A 26556-nucleotide genomic window follows, 5' to 3' on the forward strand; every position below is an offset into this window, starting at 1 on the left:
TTGTGGTTTGAGATGATTTGTCGTATATTGTTCATACAGCTGTAGCTCAATTTAATGTTGTTCTTGTTGAATACTTTTCTTAGGGTGTTGTCTTTGATGATGTCGTTTACACATACAATTTCACCCTCACCTATGAACCCATGCCAGGAAACCAACCGAAAAAGAACAGAAAACGAAACGACATCATCTGGTACAACCCCCCATACAGCAAAAACGTCTCAACTAACATTGGACACAAATTCCTCAATCTGATTGACAAACACTTTCCCAAAGACAACACCCTAAGAAAAGTATTCAACAAGAACAACATTAAATTGAGCTACAGCTGTATGAACAATATACGACAAATCATCTCAAACCACAACAAAACAATTGCAAATGAGCCGTCGGCCCCCGGACAGAGCGACTCCAAAACCAACAAAGGTTGCAACTGTCGAAAGAAACCTGATTGCCCTCTCAACGGGGGGTGCTTACAAACATCAGTTGTCTACCAATCTAAGGTAACACGCAAGGACATTAACACATCCGACACATATGTAGGATTAACTGAGGGAGAGTTCAAAACCAGATGGAACAATCACAAGGCTTCTTTCAGGAACCAAAACCTGCGGAATACCACAGAACTCAGCAAACACATTTGGGACCTCAAAGACAATAATGTTGAATATTCAATAACATGGCAAATTCTTGCATCCAGCACACCTTACAATAGTGGTAATAAAAGATGCAACCTATGCTTGAAAGAGAAACTGTTTATAATATACCGTCCAGACCTGTCATCCCTCAACAAGCGCAGCGAAATTGTATCAGCAAGCCACCACAGACGGAAACACCTCCTAAGTAACACATGAGCCAATCACCACCCACTCTGTGCCCTATATAATCCATGGTATGTGAATGCTCCCATTAAAATCTCCTGATGATTGAGGGAACCCCCCCTCATGAAACAGGCCTGTAGAGATGAAATAGTCTTGTGATTTTTTTTCCCACACATACATATATTGCGCTCTACTACGGTATCGAGCACTATTTTTTGGATAACCTTATTAAGACATATATATATATATATATATATATATAGTCAAGGTTACTGTGGTTTATCCGTTATACAGTGCTCAATACCGGGGTAGGACGGAATATATGTTAGGTCAGGAAAAAAACACGGAAGTTATATCATCCCTACAAGCCTGTTTCGCAGGTTTTCCTGCTCTTCAGGGGAGAATATTTTTATAAACTCCCCTGAAGAGCAAAGAGGAGTTTATTTCTATAAAAACTCTCCTGAAGACCATGGAAACCTGCGAAACAGGGATGATATAGCCTCCGTGTTTTTTCCTGATCTAACTATATATATATATATATATATATATATATATATATATATATATATATATATATATATATATATATATATATATATATATATACAGTACATATACACACACATACATACCAAGGTACCAAGATTTATTTAGATACTTTTCGATACTTTTCTAAATAAAGAGGACCACACAAAATGACATTATTGACTTTATTTTAACACAAAATGTTAGGGTACATTAAACATATGTTTCTTATTGCAAGTTTGTCCTCAAATAAAATAGTGAACATACTAGACAACTTGTCTTTTAGTAGTAAGTAAACAAACAAAGGCTCCTAATTAGTCTGCTGACATATGCAGTAACATATTTGATCATTTATCATTCTATTGTTTTGTCAACATTATTAAGGACAAGCTGTAAAAAAATGATTATTAATCCACTTGTTCATTTACTGTTTATATCTGCTTATTTTCTCTTTTAACATGTTCTATCTACACTTCTGTTAAAATGTAATAATCACTTATTCTTCTGTTGTTTGATATTTTGCAATAGTTTTGGATGATACCACAAATTAAGGTATCGATCCGATACCAAGTAGTTACAGGATCATACATTGGTCATATTCAAAGTCCTCATGTGTCGAGGGACATATTTCCTGAGTTTATGAATAAAATATGAAATTTAAAAGAAAAAATATTTTGTGACGATAAAAATGATGTAATCATAGTAATATCAACTAGATATGCTATTGTACTTGGTATCATTACAGTGGATGTCAGGTGTAGATCCACCCATGGCATTTGTTTACATTGTGACGCCGGTGAGCTACGGTGTGAAGTGAAGCATGTTTAGCTATTCCTCGTCCTGCAGTGATAATGGTACATGTAAGAAACTCACTTTATTTGTTGCCATGGAGATGAGGATTAGTGATTTAGAAGTAGCTAAAATACTGCCGATTGCAGATGGACGTTAGCCATGTTTGAAAGCATCTCTTCCTTCCTCACCTTTTACCGTGAATTTCTAAGCTAAAATGCGTCAATTCTCCCTTTTCTGTATACACACTGTCTGCTTGTAAGTACTCCGTGCTTGTGCGCTGCCGAACATGCTCCTATGTTCGTAAAACCAGCAATGTCATGACGTGACGACGACGCGCCATCATGCCTGTAAAAAAAAATATGGCGAACCGGTACTTTTCAAACAGAGCATAGTACCGTTTTTGATTCATTAGTATCGCGATACTCTACTAGTTCTGGTATACCGTACAACCCTAATATATATTTTTATTTAGAAGAAATAGCGATTGTTAAAAGACCGGAAATGGTGCCATGGCACATTTGTTTATGTGTGAGTTGAAAAATAAAGCTGATGTCTGTGTCTCCTCTACTTAACAGCCATTAAACATTACAACCCTCCCAAATATATGACACTATATGTAATCCATTCATACATTTTATTACTTTGATTCACTTTCACGTAAAAAAAAAACAAAAAAAAATGTTTAAGGTGTGGCGACTTTTATTTTATTTTGTAGTAGTAGCGACTTCCTTTGTTTTCACCTTATCAAAGTGCACATGCAAGTGACGTCGAGGTCACATTGGGGCCACATTGGGGCCACATTGGGTCCTGTGCGTGTTTACTCTGGAGTCTGATAACGATCACATTTTACTTGCAGTGTAAACAGTCAGCTGGAAAAAATCAGATTAAAAAGAAAAAAATTCCGATTTGGGTCAGTAGTGCTGGAGCCTATCTCAGCTGCATTTGAGCGGAAGGCGGGGTACACCCTGGACAAGTAGATGTCAACATTGTGTACATGCTGAAAGATTCATTTATGATTGTTTATCAAAATATATCTCTAGATGTCAACATTGTGTACGTGCTGAAAGATTAATTTATGATTGTTTATCAAAATATAACTATAGATGTCAACATTGTGTACGTGCTCAAAGATTCATTTATGATTGTCAACCAAATATAACCGTATATGTCAACATTGGGTATGTGCTGAAAGATTATTTTATGATTGTTTATCAAAATATAACTATAGATGTCAACATTGTGTATGTGCTGAAAGATTAATTAATGATTATTTATCAAAATATAACTATAGATGTCTACATTGTGTATGTGCTGAAAGATTATTTTATGATTGTTTATCAAAATATAACTATAGATGTCAACATTGTGTATGTGCTGAAAGATTATTTTATGATTGTTTATCAAAATATAACTATAGATGTCAACATTGTGTATGTGCTGAAAGATGAATTTATAATTATCAAAATATAACTATAGATGTCAACATTGTGTACGTGCTGAAAGATTAATTTATGAGTGTTTATCAAAATATAACTATTGATGTCAACATTGCGTACATGCTGAAAGATTCATTTATAATTATCAAAATATAACTATAGATGTCAACATTGTGTACGTGCTGAGATTAATTTATGATTTTTTATCAAAATATAACTATAGATGTCAACATTGTGTACGTGCTGAAAGATTCATGTATGTATTGTTATCAAAATATAACTATAGATGTCCACATTGTGTACGTGCTGAAAGATTAATTTATAATTATCAAAATATAACCATAGATGTCAACATTGTGTATGTGCTGAAAGATTAATTTATGATTATTTATCAAAATATAACTATATTTGTCAACATTGTGCACGTGCTGAAAGATTAATGTACGATTGTTTATCAAAATATAACTATAGATGTCAACATTGTGTATGTGCTGAAAGATTAATTTATGAGTGTTTATCAAAATATAACTATGGATGTCAACATTGTGTATGTGCTGAAAGATTCATTTATAATTGTTTATCAAAATATAACTATAGATGTCAACATTGTGTATGTGCTGAAAGATTCATTTATAATTGTTTATCAAAATATAACTATAGATGTCAACATTGTGTACGTGCTGAAAGATTCATTTATAATTATCAAAATATAACTATAGATGTCAACATCGTGTACGTGCTGAAAGATTAATTTATGATTGTTTATTAAAATATAACTATAAATGTCAACATTGTGTACGTGCTGAGAGATTAATTTATGATTGTTTATCAAAATCTAACTATAGATGTCAACATCGTGTACGTGCTGAAAGATTAATTTATGATTGTTTATCAAAATATAACTATAGATGTCAACATTGTGTACGTGCTGAGAGATTAATTTATGATTGTTTATCAAAATCTAACTATAGATGTCAACATTGTGTACGTGCTGAAATATTCATTTATGATTGTTTATCAAAATATAACTATGATGTCAACATTGTGTACGTGCTGAAATATTCATTTATGATTGTTTATCAAAATATAACTATAGATGTCAACATTGTGTACGTGCTGAGAGATTAATTTATGATTGTTTATCAAAATATAACTATAGATGTCAACATCGTGTACGTGCTGAAAGATTCATTTATGTATTGTTATCAAAATATAACTATAGATGTCCACATTGTGTACGTGCTGAAAGATTAATTTATAATTATCAAAATATAACCATATATGTCAACGTTGTGTATGTGCTGAAAGATTAATTTATGATTATTTATCAAAATATAACTATATATGTCAACATTGTGCACGTGCTGAAAGATTAATGTATGATTGTTTATCAAAATATAACTATAGATGTCAACATTGTGTATGTGCTGAAAGATTAATTTATGAGTGTTTATCAAAATATAACTATGGATGTCAACATTGTGTATGTGCTGAAAGATTCATTTATAATTGTTTATCAAAATATAACTATAGATGTCAACATCGTGTACGGGCTGAAAGATTAATTTATGATTGTTTATCAAAATCTAACTATAGATGTCAACATTGTGTACGTGCTGAAATATTCATTTATGATTGTTTATCAAAATATAACTATAGATGTCAACATTGTGTACGTGCTGAGAGATTAATTTATGATTGTTTATCAAAATATAACTATAGATGTCAACATTGTGTACGTGCTGAAAGATTCATTTATGTATTGTTTATCAAAATATAACTATAGAGGTCAACATTGTGTATGTGCTGACAGATGAATTTATGATTATTTATCAAAATATAACTATAGATGTCAACATTGTGTATGTGCTGAAAGATTCATTTATAATTGTTTATCAAAATATAACTATAGATGTCAACATTGTGTACGTGCTGAAAGATTCATATATAATTATCAAAATATAACTATAGATGTCAACATCGTGTACGTGCTGAAAGATTAATTTATGATTGTTTATCAAAATATAACTATAGATGTCAACATTGTGTACGTGCTGAAAGATTAATGTATGATTGTTTATCAAAATCTAACTATAGATGTCAACATTGTGTACGTGCTGAAATATTCATTTATGATTGTTTATCAAAATATAACTATAGATGTCAACATTGTTTACGTGCTGAAATATTCATTTATGATTGTTTATCAAAATATAACTATAGATGTCAACATTGTGTACGTGCTGAAATATTCATTTATGATTGTTTATCAAAATATAACTATAGATGTCAACATTGTGTAGGTGCTGAAAGATTAATTTATAATTATCAAAATATAACCATAGATGTCAACATTGTGTATGTGCTGAAAGATTAATTCATGATTATTTATCAAAATATAACTATATATGTCAACATTGTGCATGTGCTGAAAGATTAATGTATCATTGTTTATCAAAATATAACTATAGATGTCAACATTGTGTATGTGCTGAATGATTAATTTATGATTGTTTATCTATGGAACTATAGATTTGAGTATTTCATAGTTAAGGTGAATACAACCTTTGATGTTTCTCCATACACAATGTGGAGCGGCTTCCCTAAACCAAGACTAATGATTTCAATAATCTGAATTTCTTAGTATTTTCAGTATTATTATCAAGTCAGACGAGGCTGAAATTTTTACACACCGAGGCATGCTAATGGCTAAGCTAACCGCTAAACTAGCTTGAAACAAGAAATCTGTGCTTGGTAAAGTTTAAGATGTGAAATTAAGAATTCAATTAACAAGAGTTAGTGATAGAATGATATAACCACAATTTTGTTGTTTTTGTCAATGTTTAAGAAATAATTCCCTGGACGTAGGACGACTTTAAGGGCAAAACCAAAATGAGTAGTAGGAGTGCCCTGATACAATTTTTTTTAATTTCTGATACAATACCGATTTTGGAGCCTTGAGCATTGGCCGATACAAATATTATTCCGATGCGATATCACCACGGATGATATCACACTTGTAATATTTTGTAGTGTGGGATGTAAACTCGGGGAGTGTTAATCTGTTTTTGGCAGGACCAGGTAACAATAATTCATTTAGTTAAGCTTATGAGCCATGGCGCAGTAAGTTGAATGATGCGGACACGTTTGTTACTGGATACTCTCCAATACGCTTATGCATCGGAAACTTTGAATGCGTAAGTAATAGGTAACTATAAATATTTGATACTTGTTTATATTGACAAATTTTACACTGCAATATTGTTCAATGATTATTACATATGTGTAGCTTGTGTGCTTTTGTGTGCTTAGTTGTTGTGTAGCTGCTCGCTCATAGTAGCCTATAGCCTAGCATGTTTACCTTTTGTAAATGACTTAAGTAAATTACAACAACTTGTGTGCTTATTGGAGGACATTTAGATGTTAACTGTCTGTCCAGCTTTGCACAAGTAAACACTCTGCTTGTATCGCACATGATATCACACACACGTAAACACTCTGCCGTACTGCTTCTACCACCAGGATATTACACACAAGTAAACATTATGCAGGACTGCTTCGATTGAACATCATATCCCACACAAGTAAACACTCTGCAGGACTGCTTGAATCACACATGATATCACACAAGTAAACATGCTGCAGGACTGCTTGTATTGCACATGATATCACACCATTAAACACGCTGCAAGACTGATTGTATCGCATATGATATCACACATAAGTAAACACGCTGCAAGACTGCTTGTATTGCACCTGATATCACATACAAAAGTAAACACTCTGCAGGACTGCTTGTATCGCACCTGATATCACACAAGTAAACACGCTGCAAGACTGCTTGTATCGCACCTGATATCACACAAGTAAACACGCTGCAAGACTGCTTGTATCGCATATGATATCACACACAAGTAAACACGCTGCAAGACTGCTTGCATTGCACATTACGCACACAAGTAAACATGTATGCAGGACTATTTGTATCGCACATGCTATCACACATGCAAGTAAACACTCTGCAGTACTGCTTGTATCGCACATGATATCACACACACAAGAAAACACGCTGCAGGACTGCTTGTATCGCATATTATATCACACACAGGTAAACACACTACAGGACTGTTTGTATCGAACATGATATCACACACAAGTAAACACACTACAGGACTGCTTAAATCGCACATGATATCACACACAAGTAAACACTCTGCAGGACTGCTTGTATCTGACATGCAAGCCAAAATCATGTGATACTTTGTTTTTTTTTAGCTAAAATCGTATCGTAACACTACCAATAGATAGTCATTTTTACTTTTCTATGTAAAGGAAAAGACAATAAGGAACTAGTTTAAATATTGCGTTGACATTAAATAAACTGTCAAGAGCACTCACCTTAGATCATTTCAAAAAATGTAATTGAATCGGTATTGGTATCAGCCAATATCACTCATCGGCAACATAATACCCTGATTGGAGTGTCCCTCGTGAGAAGTCACAAAACCTGAGCTGCCAAGCGTGGCGTCTGCTCCTGTCATGTCACCGTATCACACACAGAGCGTGTCAAGCTGCAAGCAAAGGCCCAAAAAGTGTAAAGTGGTGTATATTTGCACTGGAGCAGCTAACTAGCGCGTCTGCGCACGCACTAATTCCCTCATTGATGATTCTATTTGGCGGCATTAGCAGATGAGCAATGCTGCGCCATTCAGCTGTTTGAGGCTCGATGGGCGGATTAGCTGCGATCACGCGTAATGCTGACAGGCTTTACACGCGCAATCTGCTGCAGCCACACAAGCAAAAGTACGCGCGCGGGGAGTTTTCAACGATATCATCACACTCCTGAGCCCCAATCACTCAAGATTTAGGATAGTTTGGGCTTTCTTGACATGAATCGGTGAATTCAAAGCCAGCCTCTGCAAAAAGAAAAGACACGATCATGTATTATTCATCCAGCAACACACTCCAGTATTTGATGTATTATTTTAGAAAAAAACATGCTTAAAATAGGATATTTGACAAGTGGGATTATACAATATACATGTGTGGTGTATTATACAATTGGGCACTAAGCATAATTGTGTTTGGAGGGCCCTGTTTTTATAATTATTTTTATCAATCTTTTTTAAACCTAATATTTATTGGAATTTTTAAAAAGGACCAATATACATAGACTTGATTGAACAAAAAAATAAAAAAATAAATAATATATATATATATATATATATATATATATATATATATATATATATATATATATATATATATATATATATATATATATATATATATATATATATATATATAAGTATCTAAACTTGGAAAAAAAAAAAGAAGTATAATTGCATTTTGTTTATAAATAACGAAATAATAATACAAAAATCATTTTTATTTTTTATTTTTATTTATATATTATTCAAATCAGATATTAATTGAATTTAATTTGAAGACAAATGATAAAAAACATATAAACATATGTTTACAGATCCAATTGATACGCCAAGTTTAACCGGGAGTAAAGGTGTCCGAATATGATTTAAAAAAAAGACTCTGATAATAAATGATAATAATGATAAATGGGTTGTACTTGTAGAGCGCTTTTCTACCTTCAAGGTACTCAAAGCGCTTTGACACTACTTCCACATTTACCCATTCACACACACATTCACACACTGATGGAGGGAGCTGCCATGCAAGGCGCTAACCAGCACCCATCAGGAGCAAGGGTGAAGTGTCTTGCTCAGGACACAACGGACATGACGAGGTTGGTACTAGGTGGGGATTGAACCAGGGACCCTCGGGTCGCGCACGGCCATTCTTCCACTGCGCCACGCCGTTATTGTCTTGCATCTAAAATCTCTGATTTAAGCTCCGATAGAAGCATTTTTTTTTTTTTACTTGTGTCTGATATCATGTGCGATACAAGCAGCCTGCAGTGTGTTTACTTGTGTGTGATGTCATGTGCGATACAAGCAGTCCTGCAACATGCTACTTGTGTGTGATATCATGTGTGATACAGGCATCCCTGCAGCGTGTTTACTTGTGTGTGATATCATGTGCGATACAAACAGCCCTGCAGTGTGTTTACTTGTGTGTGATATCATGTGCGATACAAGCAGTCCTGCAGAATGTTTGTTTGTGATATCATGTGAGATACAAACAGTCTTACAGAGTGTTTACTTGTGTGTGATATTGTATGCGATACAAGCAGTTGTGTCGTGTGTTTACTTGTATGTGGTATCATGTGCAATACTAGCAGTCTTGCAGCGTGTGTACTTGTGTATGATATCATGTGCGATACAAACAGTCATGCAGTGTGTTTGCTTGTGTGTGATATCATGTGCGATACAAGCAGTCCTGCAGAATGTTTGTTTGTGATGTCATGTGGGATACAAACAGTCTTACAGAGTGTTTACTTGTGTGTGATATTGTATGCGATACAAGCAGTTGTGTAGTGTGTTTACTTGTATGTGGTATCATGTGCAATACTAGCAGTCTTGCAGCGTGTGTACTTGTGTATGATATCATGTGCGATACAAGCAGTCCTGCAGCGTGTTTACTTATGTGTGATATCATGTGCGGTACAAGCAGTCCTGCAGCGTGTTTACTTGTGTGATATCATGTGCGATACAAGCAGCCGTGCAGCGTGTTTACTTGTGTGTGATATCATGTGCGATACAAGCAGTCCTGCAGAATGTTTGTTTGTGATATCATGTGGGATACAAACAGTCTTACAGAGTGTTTACTTGTGTGTGATATTATATGGGATACAAGCAGTTGTGTAGTGTGTTTACTTGTGTGTGATATCATGTGCAATACTAGCAGTCTTGCAGCGTGTGTACATGTGTATGTCATCATGTGTGATACAAGTAGTCCTGCAGCATGTTTACTTATGTGTGATATCATGTGCGGTACAAGCAGCCCTGCAGCGTGTTTACTTGTGTGTGATATCATGTGCGATACAATCAGTCCTGCAGAATGTTTGTGTGTGATATCATGTGGGATACAAGCAGTCTTACAGAGTGTTTACTTGTGTGTGATATCATATGCGATACAAGCAGTTGTGTAGTGTGTTTACTTGTGTGCGATATCATGTGCGATACAAGCAGTCCTGCGGCGTGTTTATTTGTGCAAAGCTGGACAGACAGTTAACATCTAAATGTCCTCCAATAAACACACAATGTATTATATTTTACTAAAGTCATTTACAAAACCTAAAAACCCTAGGCCACAAGCTACTAGAAGCTAGCAGCTACACAACAGCTAAGCACACAATAGCACACAAGCAGGCATACGTGATGATCATTTAACAGAATTACAGTGTAAAACAGCACATTTGTCAATATAAACAAGTATCAAATACTTATATTTACATATTACTTACACATACAAAGTCTCCCAGGCAGAAGTTTATTCGAAAGTATCCAGTAACAATTGTGTCTGCATCATTACTCATGAAAATTATTAAATTAATTCAACTTTAATACAGCATAAATCCATTCCAGAGGTTAATAATAAATAGGTTAGTGTTTTTCATAGCTACCATTGTTCTCTGTTTGACTCATTTCACTTGATCAATTGTTTTTAAAAGTGTGTTCTATGACTCGTGCTGATATTCTTTAGAGTAAACAATATTTGTATTGGCTAATACTCAAAGCTCCAATATCGATTATGTAACACCTGGAAGTAGTTTTGGGTGGACTTGCGTTCCAAGGTAAACAAACGTAGAAGACGACCGAGGTATGTGCTTCAATTTAAGGGTTACGATATCCAGGATCTCGGAAGAAGTTCAACCTAAATCGTAGTACAGTCCTTTGTTTTCTTGTATGTTGGTTTGCCTGCAAGCGTAACGTAAAACTACTCTCAAGGAACTTTATTGTCATGCCAGCTCAAATAACACATGATTTAGTGCCCAAGGACTAAGAAGATAGTATACGTATTTATCTAAACAGAATGAGATATTGATAGTAGTAGGTTGTAAATAGCATGCAGTAGGACGGGCATTCAAATGGCCGGTTCACCTGAAATGTGACGAATTGAAGGGGGTGCATGATCCACTTTAGCCGCCAGATGGCAGTATAGGGCAGAGGTGTCCAAACTATGTCTATCTAATTTGGCCGGTTTTCATTAATTTCATTAATTTTAATAGTCGGACAATTTTTACATGAGGTCATCGAGTGGACAACCTAAGAAATTAACCTTTAATTACGCTCTGGAAGGTTGGGTGCACAGCATTTACTTATATGACCCAAATGCAAACAAGCTTCCCTAGTCATGGTGCAAAGAAAAAAGGAATTCAAACACATTTTTGCAACCAACACACATGGTCACACACGAAACAACCTGCTCACTGAACGTCGTGGACATTATAATGCACTGTGGGTGTAACAGTCTAATGCACAGTAGGTGTAACAGTTTAATGTACTGTGGATGTAACAGTCTGTTGCATTGTGGGTATAACAATCTAATGGATGTAACAGTCTAATGCAATGTGGGTGTAACAGTCTAATTCACCGTGGGTGTAGCAATCTAATGGATGTAACAGTCTAATGCACTGTGGGTGTAACAGTCTAATGGATGTAACAGTCTAATGCACTGTGGGTGTAAAAGTCTAATGCACTGTGGGTGTAGCAATCTAATGGATGTACCAGTCTAATGCACTGTGGGTGTAACAGTCTAATGCACTGTGGGTGTAGCAATCTAATGGATGTACCAGTCTAATGCACTGTGGGTGTAACAGTCTAATGTTTGTGGACATTATAAAAAAAAACGTCCATGCACCATAAAACATTGAACATACACCCATTTAAATCCATTACAATGCATGATGGGAAAAATGCAAAACATTTTCCACACTTATCCATGTTTGGCACATTTTAGCTGCTTGATATTTCTGATTGATTCCACAACTTTAAGCAGGTCGTCACGGAAGTAAACAAGGTAGAAGTTGAACTTTCACATACTTAATATCCAATTATATTCATTATTAATGATATGCATTTATGTAAATGTACATTCAATTACACAGTCCTAAAATAGATAAATTCTAACTGAATTAATCATAAATAATAATACAATATATGTTTCTTAAATAAACTCTTGATAAAAGTAAACCGCAAATGAAATTTCAGCTTCAACACTTTAGTCATAATTTTTGCGCTTAAGAAACTTCTCCATGGCCTTAGCTCTGGACTTCTTCTGTTTGTTTGAGGTTGTCATTACTGCCACAAATGGTGGAAAAGTGTATTACAACTGAACCGCGTATGTTTCGGCGACCCAACAAGTGCTTATCTAAAGTCTGTAAAAAATGGCGTGAATTTATCTTTTACGCTTACTATCTGCCAAAAGCGATGCATCAGTTACCATTATGCTGATATTATGTGCCTTTGAGACGAAAGATGAGGAGAAGAAGCTGCATTTTCCTCTGAACAGACTTTTTCTTGAGTGCTTGAACTGCACCTTGACTAAGTATGCACGGGTGTCCTTGAAGTAGACGTGGTCTTGATGGCAGCATATGTTGCTTCAAACTGTCCTGCATTAATTGCGGCGTCACAGACGTGCTCGCTCGTTGTCTTCCCCAAGGACACGCACACGTCCTCATGTCGTGACACCAGCTGACGTATGGATGGTCCTTGAGGTCTTGACCCCGGATAGTGATGTGTCCGAGCCACAGGTGTACACCCCAGAAGCCTCTCCCATTTTAGACAGAAGTTATGTCAGCAGCACAGCAAGTGGCGGTGATGTGAGGAGATGCCGCCATTGTTCCTTCACGTGAATGATCCAAACATCGTATTATAAAATAGACTTTTATTTAACACACTATGTGGTTGCAGTGCAGATATTTACGTACAGTAAGACAAGTAAAATGTTCTGCGAAACTGCTAATATATAATACACAAATAAGACTGTGACAATTGCACTATGTATACTGTAGGTACATAATAAAACAAAAACACTATCTTAACAACCATGTTGTACACCAAGAAGCACTCATATCCTGCACTGTGGATGTAACAGTCTAATGCACTGTGGATGCAACAGTTTAATGCACGGTGGATGTAACCATTTAATGTACCGTATTTTTCGGCCTATAAGTCGCAGTTTTTTTCATAGTTTGGCCGGGCTCCAGTGCGACTTATATATGTTTTTTTCCTTTTTTATTATGCATTTTCGGCAGGTGCACCTTATACTCCGGTGCGACTTATACTCCGAAAAATACGGTACTGTGCATGAAACAATTGAATGTACTGTGGATGTAACACTCTACTGTACTGTGGGTGTAACAGTTTAGTGGAAGTAAGTGTAATGCAATGTGGATGTAACAATCTAATGGATGTAACAGGGGACATCGCTCTGTTTACACAGTCACCTTTAGGGGACCTCTGACGGTATGGGGACAAAAAAACAGGTCACCAAAAGGGAAACCTTTTTAAATGATAGTCAGATCCATTCTGAAGATACCTAAGTGATTTTTAAGCTTTAGCCCGTAAAACATTTGTTATCCTGGCAAAATAGTACTGTAATTCTGTATGGTATCCATCAAATCAAATCATATATATTTTTCCAAAAACAAAATCTGGTTTAGTGTTCCTTAGGATGACATTTTCATACAGCATGATTATACGATACTCCCAGAGATGAGTGCCATGTACACAACTCGCTGCCTAAAGCGAGTACACAACATCCTGAAGGACAGATACCACCCAGCACATGGCTTCTTCAACCTGCTACCCTCTGGAAGGAGGTATAGATTGATTCGCGCCAGGACCACCAGAATGTCTCACAGTCTGTATCCCCAGGCTGTGAGACTGCTAAATGAACAGCCTGCCCCTTTGCTGCCCCGGACCATCTTATTACCTCACTCTTCACTACCTCAATAATTGTGCTCTGGACAACCCATCAGACATCTGACTGTTCTCACCCCCACACCCCTCTTATCGTGATCTTCCTGACAATGCTAAAATGCTCAAATGTAAACTATTGTCAACCTGCACATCAATGCAGTTTCTATGCCGCTGGACAAAGCTCAAACAAAATCTTGTTATTCATGTATGACTTAAGTGTTATTATGAAAATGACAATAAAGGAATTCATTGATTGATAAAACATTATTACGTTAAAGTATGATTCACATTCAGAAATGTCCATCCTTCTATATATGGTAGTGTGGAGTTGCAGACAACTTCATTACTGCTAAATAGCAGTTTTCAGTAATGTCACAGAAGATGCAGGATTTGCTTTAACATTTAAGTGGTGAAACTTCCTATAAGAGGACAGCTGTAGTGCTGCATTCTGAGGATCATGTCATATTTCATTTGAACTTTTTTTTTTTTTAATGGTCCTCAGTGGTCACGTACAAATTTGTGTGAATTATGCAAAATTATTTAAATTTGGTCCCCATGAACCATATTAACTCTTTTTCCCCAGGATCCCCAGTAAGAATGATCAGCACATTACTTCATCAATCCAGAGATTTAAAGACGTGTATGAGCTAACTGGGCAGTGGCCATCTTACCACATTTTTTTTATGCCTCCACAACCTGTGGTCCCCACAAGTGACGATCAAAAACTTGGTCCCCATTCCAAATGATAACCAATATGTGTGTGTGTGAGTGTGTGAGTGAGTGAGTGAGTGAGTGAGTGAGTGAGTGAGTGCATATTATATTACTAAATTGGATATATAATTGTTATAATTGAATATTAAGAATATGTGAAAGTTCAACTCCTACGTTGTTTACCTTTGCGAGGGCTTCCTTAAAGTTTGGTAATCAATCATAAATATCAAGTGGCTAAAATGTGACAAACATGGATATGTGTGCAGAGACTTTTTTTTGCATGTTTCCCATCATGCTTTGTAATGTAATGGGTGGAATTTTGACTTTTTTATGGTGGTTGGATGTTTTTTTTTATAATATCCACAAGGTTCAGTGGGTTGTGTTATTTGTGACCATGTTTGTTGACTTTTAGGGCTGGTTTATTTTTATTTTTTATTTTTTCTACGCCATGACAAGGGTCGGTTGTTTGGATTGGGTCATATAGGTAAATGCTTTGCAAGTGATATCTAGAAAGTACTGGTCACTGGCTTGAGTCACTATCTATAAAACATCTATAAAACTGTCAGATACAGTATCTAAATATAGTATTTCAACTCCCTGCACGCTCAGATTGCTTGTTGAACTCCTGCCGTCTCGCGGGCTGAATCCAAGACTTTGGCGGGCAGCTCCACGGGCAGCTCCACCATTTTGTATTCAGTTGTAGTCAATAAGCCACCTTATTTTTCTCGATTCTCTTGTTGTGTGGCGGACTGGCTCGTACATGCGCATACACGCTAAAATCCTTCGCTGTAGCGTATAGTTACAAATTCTATATGTCGGTAGACTCGATATGGAAGCTCTAAAAATGACTGCAGGAGGACTTTGGCATGTAAACTACGATGTGTTCCATTTGGACTAAGAAGTTGGAATTTCCGACTTCCTGGTCAAAATTTCAACCGGAACGCCACTCGAGGTCGGATATCCTACTCGCAGAGTCTCAGCAGTCTCACCACTCCCGAGTTGACTTCCAAGACGGCTGCTCTGAATGTAAACAATAATTTAAGCTTTTGTAATATCCATTATTTGCACTTCTGATTAGTTTAGTCGCACTAAATTAGCTGTATACGATATATTGTTGCAAGTATGTAGTTTTACACGTGGTATATACGTTCTACATTGCTAGCAATAGCGTCCGTGTTTCCTCTTCATCCAGAAAGAGTCCATATTTTACCATAAGTCGTTTACATTCAGACATGGCAAGCTCTAAAATAGCTTTCGTGGATGTGGCCATCTTATTTTTTTGACTTTGCGAACTGGAATGCTCACAACTCGGCTATGACGTCATTCCCAGCTCCTGCAATCTAACTCTCCAGGTAAATGGAGGGCACCAATCTGAATACACAGTCAGAAAGCAGATAATGCTCTAATTTTTTTTTTTTTAATTAATAAAAATTAAATAATAATAATATAGTAATAATATAGATAATAATACATTTATAATTTTTATTAAAGTAAAAAAAAGAAGATGGTTTGTAAAAAAAAATAAAAAATAATAATATGAATATGAATAAATACATTAATTAAAAAATGAAAAGTAATAAAATAAAATAGATGGTAAAATAAAAAAAATTAAAAAATTAAAAAAAGATGGTCTGTAAAACATAATCTATGCAACATTTTGGCTAAAGAACTGCCATTACATGTTGTGTATGCTTTTATTTCCTGTCGTTCAGACTATTGCAAAGCCCTGCTACTTGCACGACTCAGCTGCACGCGTGCTGACGAGGACCAGAGGGCAGGGCGGGAGCGCATTACACCAGTTTTAAAGTCGTCGCAATGGCTCCTTTGTCCGTTTCAGGATGGATTTTAAAGTTCTACTATTAGTTTTTACATGTCTTATGCACCTTCTTTATCTGTCTGAGCTGCTTTTTGCCGTATTAACCCTCGCGGATCATGTGGTCCTCTTATCTTTACCAAATACCAGAACAAAGACCCACAGTGAGGCGACATTCCGCCACTCTGGCCCCCAGTTGTGGAACAGCCTGCCTCAGGACTGCAGAGCGCATTGAAACATGTTTTCAAAAGTCTAAAACCGTAACTTTTTAATCAGGCTTTTTGTTAATCATCTGATTTTTATTATTTTACTGTGTTGTTTTCTATCTTAATTAGTAATAATTTTACTATTATTCCCTCAATGTTATGTTTTCAATAACTTATTTATATAATACAAAACCCAAAACCAGTAAAGTCGGAATGTTGTGTAAATGGTAAAAAAAAACCCATAATACAATGATTTGCAAATCCTTTTCAACTTATATTTAATTGAATAGACTGCAAAGACAAGATATTTAATGTTCACACTGAGAAACTTTTTTTTTTTTTTTTTCAAATAATCTTTAACTTAGAATTTAATGGCAGCAACACATTGCAAAAAAAGTTGGCACAGTGGCATTTTTACCACTGTGTTACATGGCCTTTCCTTTTAACAGCACTCAGTAAACATTTGGGAACTGAGGAGACACATTTTTTAAGCTTTTCAGGTGGAATTATTTCCCATTCTTGCTTGATGTACAGCTTAAGTTGTTCAACAGTCCGGGGGTCTCCATTGTGGTATTTTAGGCTTCATAATGCGACACACATTTTCAATGGGAGACAGGTCTGGACTACAGGCAGGCCAGTCTAGTACCCACACTATTTTACTATGAAGCCACGCTGTTGAAACACGTGGCTTGGCATAGTCTTGCTGAAATAAGCAGGGCCGTCTATGATAACGTTGCTTGGATGTCAACAAATGTCGCTCCAAAACCTGTATGTACCTTTCAGCATTAATGGTGCCTTCACAGACGTGTAAGTTACCCATGCCTTGGGCACTAATACACCCCCATACCATCACAGATGCTGGCTTTTCAACTTTGCGCCGAGAACTTTCCGGATCAAATCAAAGCAAATCAACTTTATGGTTCTTTTCCTCTTTGGTCCGGAGGACACGACGTCCACAGTTTCCAAAAACAAATTTGAAATGTGGACTCGTCAGAACACAGAACATTTTTCCACTTTGCATCAGTCCATCTTAGATGAGCTCGGGCCCAGCGAAGCCGGCGGCGTTTCTGGGTGCTGTTGATAAACGGCTTTGGCTTTGCATAGTAGAGTTTTAACTTGCACTTACAGATGTAGCGATCAACTGTAGTTACTGACAGTGGTTTCTGAAGTGTTTCTGAGCCCATGTGGTGATATCCTTTACACACTGATGTCGCTTGTTGATGCAGTTCCGCCTGAGGGATTGACGGTCCGCAATATCATCGCTTATGTGCAGTGATTTCTCCAGATTGTCTGAACCTTTTGATGATATTACGGACCGTAGATGGTGAAATCCCTAAATTCCTTGCAATAGCTCGTTGAGAAATGTTGTTCTTAAACTTTTGGACAATTAGCTCACAGATTTGTTGACAAAGTGGTGACCCTCGCTTCATCCTTGTTTGTGAATGACTGAACATTTCATGGAAGCCGCTTATATACCCAATCATGGCACCCACCTGTTCCCAATTAGCCTGTTCACCTGTGGGATGTTCCAAATAAGTGTTTGATGAGCATTCTTTAACTTTCTCAGTCTTTTATGCCACTTGTGCCAACTTATTTTAAACATGTTGCAGGCATCAAATTCCAAATGAGCTAATAATTGCAAAACATAACACAGTTTACCAGTTCGAACGTTAAGTATCTTGTCTTTGCAGTCTATTCAATTGAATATAAGTTGAAAAGGATTTGCAAATCATTGTATTCTGTTTTTATTTACCATTTACACAACGTGACAACTTCACTGGTTTTGGGTTTTGTAAGGAAAACAAGTCCTAAAATAACCGCTTTAAAGCAACAAAAGGCTTTATTAAAAGGCTAAATGTGAAAATCAGTAAATGCCAGGTTGTGGCTGCACTATTAGCAGAGTTCAGTGTGTGTGTGTGTGTGTGCGTGTGTGTGCGTGTGTGTGTGTTTGTTTGTTCTTGACAGCATCAGTTACACAGGAAATGTCAAAGTCTTGTGTGTGTGTATGTATGTGTGTGTGTGGGTGTGTGTGTGTGTGTGTGTATGCGTGTGTGTGTGTGTGTGTGTGTGTGTGTGTGTGTGTGTGTGTGTGTGTGTTCTTGTATTTCTACCCTTCTTGTTCTTGTATTTCTACCCTTCTTGAGACATAAAGAAGTAAAAGTAGCTTTCATATGAGGAGGTGTGAACAAGTGAGGACATAAATCATGGTCTCAATACAGAAAAGTATTGCATCGAATAGAGAATGTCTCATTTGCACCCCTGGTGATGAAATCTATCAAAATGAGGGTGGTCCCAAAAAGGAGGGAATTTTCAAATTGACTGTGTGTCGCATTTAAAAGTGCTCTCCCTCTGGTCAACATACAAAATAACAAGTGTGTGTAACAATTTAAAATGCGCCCCCTCTGGCTAACATGTAATAACAAGAAAGTATAAGTGTAAGAAATTGAAATGAGCCCCCTTTGGCCAAAATTAATTAAACAAAACAAAACAAATGTATATAGAGACATACTGTAATAACGTGAAGTACATAATGAAGATTAAAAACCAATTATAAACAAAAAATGAAAAAATAACTAAAAGCAGTCTTTTTATCCCAATGTGTCGACTTTTTTCTTATAAAATTGGGAACAATTTCTCATATTCTTTCTGTTTCTGTAATATTGCAATAATATCTCGTAAAATTATTACTTTTGTATGTAAAATTATTACTTTGTTATGTAAAATGATTACAGTTTTATGTAAAATTATAACTTTTTATGGTGACATTTGTCACAGTACTGCCAATGTGTTTGTTGTTCTTGTAGAATAGTGATTTTTTTTTAGTTAAATTCAGATTTTTATTATTTTAATATTGCCAAATTGTTTTAAGTTTTCTTATAAAATTGTGACTTTTGTCGAGTAAAATTACGACTCTTTTCATAACATTGCCAACATTGTAAGCTTTTCTTCTAAAATTGCGACTGTTATTGAGTAAAATTCCAACTTTTATCATAGTATTGCACACATGTTCAGTTTTTCTTATACAATTTTGACTTGCGTTGAGTAAAATTACGACTTTTATTATAAAACTGCCAACATTTTAACTTTTTCTTGTGAAATTGTGACCTTTTTCTTGTGAAATTCCAATTAATTTTTCACAACAAGCTTTTTTTATATTTGGAAAGTATGTATATATTATTAATATTGTAAATACACTTCTTTATACATCTAGAAAGGGTGGTCCTAAATTTATAACAACAATAAAATATGTATATAGAGACATACTGTAGTAACGTGAAGTAAATAATGAAGTTTGAAAACCAATTACAAACAAAAAACTCCAAAAAAACAACAACAACAAAAATAAAAATAGGGTTTTTCCCACAATGTGTCAACTTTTTTCTTATAAAATTGGGAACACATTCTCATATTCTTTCTGTTTCTCTAATATTGCAATATTTTCTCGTAAAATTATTACTTTTTTATGTAAAATGATTACTTTTTATTGCAAAATGGTGACATTTGTCACATAAAATTATGACTTTTATCACAGTATTGCCAATATTTTTGTTGTTCTTGGAAAATAGCTACATTTTTTTAGTAAAATTATGACTTTTGTCATCATTTTGCCAAGTATTATTATAATATTGCCAACAATGTTTAAGTTTTCTTATAAAATTGTGACTTTTGTCGAGTAAAATTACGACTCTTTTCATAAAATTGCCAAAATGTTAAGCATTTCTTCTAAAACTGCGACTGTTATTGAGTAAAATTCCAAATTTTATCATATAATTGCACAAATGTTCGGTTTTTCTTGTAAAACGTTGACTTGCGTTGAGCAAAATTACGACTTTTATTATTATACTGCCAAAATTCAAAGTTTTTCTTGTGAAATTGCTACCTTTTTCTTGTGAAATTCCAACTCATTTTTCACAACAAGCTTTTTTATATTTGCAAAATATGTAGATATTATGAGTAGTATTATATTATTGTAAATACAAATCTTTATATATCTACAAAGGCTGCTCCTAAAGAGGGAGGCATTTTTCGGAGGTCTCAAGAAGGTAAGAAATACAAGAATGTGTGTGAGAAAAAGGTTTGTGTTTGTTTAAAGTTTGTCGCCACAAGTGCCTCTCAGGGCCCATTATCAGTCGAGTGTGTGTATTGACCTGCAGCCCCTCCCTCCTCTGTGTGTGTGTGTTTGTGTGTGTTGGATAACGCTCTGATCCAAGTCCTGTTGGAGATGATTTAACGCCGAATTGATCGCCGCAAACACGACGTTGTGGAAATCAATGCGCCTGCTGCTCCCTGCCCGGCCCGCGGACCTGTCATACTCACTCTTTGAATAGACTCACCCCAAACTCCCGTTTGTCTGATGCTCCGTCTCCGCAGGAAACTGGACGCCTTCATCTATGACGCGGCGGTGTTGAACTACATGGCCGGCAGAGACGAGGGGTGTAAGCTGGTGACCATTGGCAGCGGGTAACTCAACTTTGATACAGTATATGCGTTTATTTGACTTTCTGTTCAATGAGTCTGTTTCCATAGAACCCCCCATGGTGGGTATTCCTGTTTTATGTTGCCATTCCCATCTGAAATAATGTCATTTTTATGTCACATTTTTCGCCTAAAACTTAACTTTTGTTGTTGTTTCTTCAGTGTACTAAACATCACCAATTTTATTACAAAATACAGATATTCATATTATTTTTATTTAATTTAAGCTGCTCTTTAGGCGTGTCTCGATACAACTGGATCCGTAACGATATCAGCAGGAATACTCTGTACTTTTGTTTTTGAGTGTGTGTTGTCAGAAAGGGTTTGATAAAGTGAAATTAGTCAGAGAACAAAGGTAGGTATGCAAACACTAACCCTATGACAGACGTTTGCTGTTTTTAAATTGACGTGGAGTGGAAAATGTTTTTTTAAAGGCAATAATTCATGATGCGGTAAATTGAATGATGCGGACACGTTTGGTACTGGATACTTGCTAATATGTTTTGGCCTTGGAGACTTGCGATGTGTGTAAGTAATATGAAACTAAATAATAATGCAAAAAAAAAAGACTTTTTTAATTTATTTTTTTATTTTTTTATTTTTTTAAATTAAATCAACATAGAAAAAAAACCACACGATACACTTTCAACTAGTGCATCACCCCCAGAAAAACCTCCCTCCCCCATTCACACTCATTGTTTCTTTCTGCTACCAATATTCTGGTTCCCACAACATGGACAACACTTCTGCAAGGGACACAGTCCCTGAAGCACACTTGATTGTTTGTGCTGCTGGTCCACTAACATTTTCATTTAATTACTTTTTTTTTTTTAATGTAATTATTTTTATATTGTTTTACTTTCTTTTTTATCCGAGAGAAGATTGATTTATCTTATCTAAAAAAAAAAAGAAAAGAAAAAAAGGACCTTATCTTCACCAGACCTGGTTGTAAATGAAATTAGCTTCGTTTAAAGGTTTTTAAAAAAAAAAATCAGGTCCAGTCCAGATAATCCAAGTCGGGTTCAGCAACACACACCTTCATTCATGTACACTGAAAAAAAAAAAAAAAAAAAAGAAAGTAGAACAATTTTGGAACACAACAGATTGCATATAATCTATAAACAAAATTACATTTTCAAAACAAAACAAAAAAAAAATGTATGTACAGTCCAGATTATGTTCAAAATGACTTTTTTTGCATTATTGGGTCTGGTGTCTTTCAGCTTCTTCTTCACAATACCCCATTTCGGACTGGGCTCTTGGGGTAGGGTGCGCAGACTGAGGCCAAGAAAAGAAAACTCGATAGCCATAAGCACACATAAACATGTTACACAGACACCACCAAACTTGCAACAAAAAAGGGGGAGGATTTGTAGGGGGAGTAAAAAAAAAAAAAAAAAAGAGGTCTGTTTTGGACTGGGGTCTTGGGGGAGGGGGCACCAGACTGAGGCCAAGAAAAAAAACTTGATACCCATAAGCACACATAAACATCTTACACAGACACCACCAAAGTTGCGACAAAAAAAAGGGGGGGGGTTATTTAAAAATAATAATATAAAGGTCGGTCGACTCTTGGGGAGGGGGCACCAGACTGAGGCCAAGAGATAAAACACGATAGCCATAAGCACACATAAACATGTTACACAGGAAACACAAAACTTGCAACAATGAAAAATAAAAAGGGGGGGGGGGGTGTAGTTTCGAACTGGACTCTTGGGTAGTTTGTCCAGAGTGAGGCCAAAAGAAAACATTTGATAGCCATAATCACACATAAACATGATACACAGAAACCACAAAACTTGCAACAACAAAAAAGGGAGGGGTGGTTAAAAAAAGGGTTCAATTTCTGACTGGACTTTTGGGGTGGAGGTCTCCAGACTGAGGCCAAGAAAAAAAGTAAAACATGTTACACAGTAACCACACAACTTGCAACAAAAAAAGCAGAGGCGGGGAGGGGGGGGGGGGGGGGGGGGGGGGGGAACAAAAAACGGCTTCGGACTGGACTCTTGGGGATGGGGTGCGGACTGAGGCGAAGAAAAAAAAACCTTGATAGCCATAAGCTCACAGAAACCACAACACTTGCAACAAAAAAGGGGGGAAGGGTGGGTGGGGGGTATAAAAAAAAAAAAAAAAGGTCAGTTTCGGACTGGGCTCTTGGGGAAGGGGTTCAGACTGAGGCCAAGGAAAAACAAACTTGATAGCCATAAGCATATGTAAACATGTTACACAGAACCCGCAATACTTGCAACAAAAAAGGAGGGGGAGGGGGGGGAAGTGTTCTGGACTCTTGTGGAGGGCATCCAGACTGAGGCCAAGAGAAGAAATGTGATAGCCATAAGCATACATAAACATGTTACACAGAAACCACAATACTTGCAAAAATAAGGGGAAACATGTAAAATGTGTTGCTTCAAAACTTTTGACCCATCTTCCGATAAATTAAGACTGAAGCAATCGATCCTGTGTCAGAGTTCAACAAAATTGTCAGCATAATTTAATTAAAAAAAAATATGTTCAATAAATTCAAATGCAAAAAATTAAGTTACATAAATTTAGTGTCAAAAAAAAGCTTTCGTCATAAAGACACACATTGACCTTCATTGAACAATATTACTCTGTAAAACAGCACATTTGTCAATATAAACTAGTATCAAATAATTATAGTTGCATACTACTTACACATACAAAGTCTCAGAGGCACAATTAGAAAGTATCCAGTAACAAACGTGTCCGCACCATTCAATTTACTGCATCATAAGCTTAATTACATGATACGTTGTGATGATTAAGTGTAATAAAGACACAAATAAACCTCCATAGGACACCTATTACACATGTCTAGCTTGTGTGCTATTGTGTGCTTAGCTGTCGTGTAGCTGCTAGCTACTAAGTAGCTACTAAGTAGACTATAGCCACGCATGTTTACCTTTTTGTAAATTACTTTAACAACATATAATAAATTGTGTGTTTATTGGAGGACGTTAAGATGTAAGATATATGATGCCTGCTTGTTCTATAGCTGATATTGGACGGTATCAGTATGGTGGTGGACCTCAGTAAAAGGGTGTGTTTGCACGTTTAGTCAGTCTGGACAACACATTGTGGTTAATGAGACTGAACTTTGTTGTTGTTTTGACGGAGGATGTTTTTGCCACACTGGCCATCTGCTGCTGACTCCAAACAACAAACTCCCCTCAGCAGGATCTTAAGACCATGGGCCATTCAGGTCCAGGTTCTGTTGTCGTGGATTATAAAGCAAATTGTAAAAAAAAGAGCATTAGGATGCAAGAAGTTGACCCAAACAGGCTGCTCATCAAGTTTCTGACCATTGCCTTGGCAAGTGAAAGTAGAATCCTACTTCCTGTCACCTTCCAACATTTAGTGTCATCATGGCCTCCTACTGGCAAAAAGACTTCCTGTCTCTGAACAAAACCTTTTCTACACGCCATCGCTGCCAAAGTCACACAGGTGTTAACATGATTCATCAATGATGCAGCATGGACATACCTTTAAGTTGAGGGCACTCTTCTATATATTCCTCTTCTTCTTCTTTTTCTTCCTCTTCTTCTTCTTCTTCTTCTTCTTCTTCTTCTTCTTCTTCTTCTTCTTCTTCTTCTTCTTTTTCTTCTTCTTCTTCTTCTAATCCTTCTTATTATTCTACTACTACTTCTTCTTCTACTACTATTACTTCTTATTCTTCTACTAGTACTTCTTATTCTTCTACTAATACTTCGTATTCTTCTACTACTTCTTTTTCTAATTCTTCTTCTACTACTATTTCTTCTTATTCTTCTTCTACTACTACTTCTTCTTATTCTTCTACTACTACTACTTCTTCTTATTTTTCTACTACTACTTCTTCTTATTCTTCTACTACTACTGCTACTTATTATTATTCTTCCAGTTCTTGCTCTACTTCTTCTTTTTCATCGTCTTCTTCTGTTACGGTGTCTTCTTCTACTATTACTACTCCTTTCTTCTACTACTACTATTACTTCTACTACTGCTATTACTTCTTCTTCTACTCCTATTACTTCTTCTTCTACTACTACTTATACGTATTATTTTTCTACTACTTCTTCTACTACTTCTTCTTCTTCTTCTTCTACTACTACTTCTTCTTCTACTACTACTTCTTCTTCTTCTACTACTACTTCTTCTTCTTCTACTACTATTACTTCTTCTACTACTACTACTACTTCTTTATTTTCTACTACTTCTTCTTCTACTTTGTTTTCTTCTTCTACTTTTTCTTCTATGACTTATTTTAGCCTTCTGATGCTAAATTTATAATCAATGCATATGCTTCTTCTTCTGCTGTTATGTCGTCTTCTTCTTCTACTACTACAAACTGTACTTCTTCTTCTTTTACTACTACTACTACTTCTTCTTCTACTACTACTTCATCTTCTTCTATTACAACTACTTCTTCTTTTACTTCTACTACTTCTTCTTCTTCCTTTACTACTACTTCTTCTACCATTACTACCATATTACTTCTTCTTCTTCCTCTACTACTACTTCTTCTTCTTCTACCATTACTACTTATTCTTATTTTTCTACTACTACTTCTTCTTCTTTTACTACTACTACTTCTTCTTCTTCTACTACTACTTTATCTTCTTCTACTACTACTACTTCTTCTTTTACTTCTACTACTTCTCCTTTTACTACTACTACTTCTTCTTCTTCCTCTACTACTACTTCTTCTACCATTACTACTTATTCTTCTTCTTCTACTACTACTTCTTCTTCTTTTACTACTACTACTTCTTCTTCTTCTACTACTACTTCTTCTTCTTTTACTTCTACTTCTTCTCCTTTTACTACTCCTACTTCTTCTTTTACCACGTCTTCTTCTTTTTCTTCTTCTTTTTCTTCTTCTTTTTCTTCTGCTACTACTTCTTCTGTTATGTCGTCTTTTTCTCCTTTTAC

At 35.8% G+C, this 26556-nt stretch overlaps 1 protein-coding gene across 3 annotated transcripts in view; it reads left to right on the top strand.

Annotated features, from left to right (window-relative positions):
- grin2aa (glutamate receptor, ionotropic, N-methyl D-aspartate 2A, a) overlaps positions 1-26556 on the top strand; it is a 486150-nt gene that overhangs the window by 430383 nt on the left and 29211 nt on the right. For all 3 annotated transcript variants that reach the window (XM_061981593.1, XM_061981594.1, XM_061981592.1), the window contains one exon: positions 21517-21606. In XM_061981593.1, coding sequence (XP_061837577.1) covers positions 21517-21606 — 90 coding nt within the window. The remainder of the gene's footprint in view (positions 1-21516; positions 21607-26556) is intronic.

Source organism: Nerophis lumbriciformis, linkage group LG24 (assembly GCF_033978685.3).
Source record: "Nerophis lumbriciformis linkage group LG24, RoL_Nlum_v2.1, whole genome shotgun sequence".
Taxonomy (NCBI): domain Eukaryota; kingdom Metazoa; phylum Chordata; class Actinopteri; order Syngnathiformes; family Syngnathidae; genus Nerophis; species Nerophis lumbriciformis.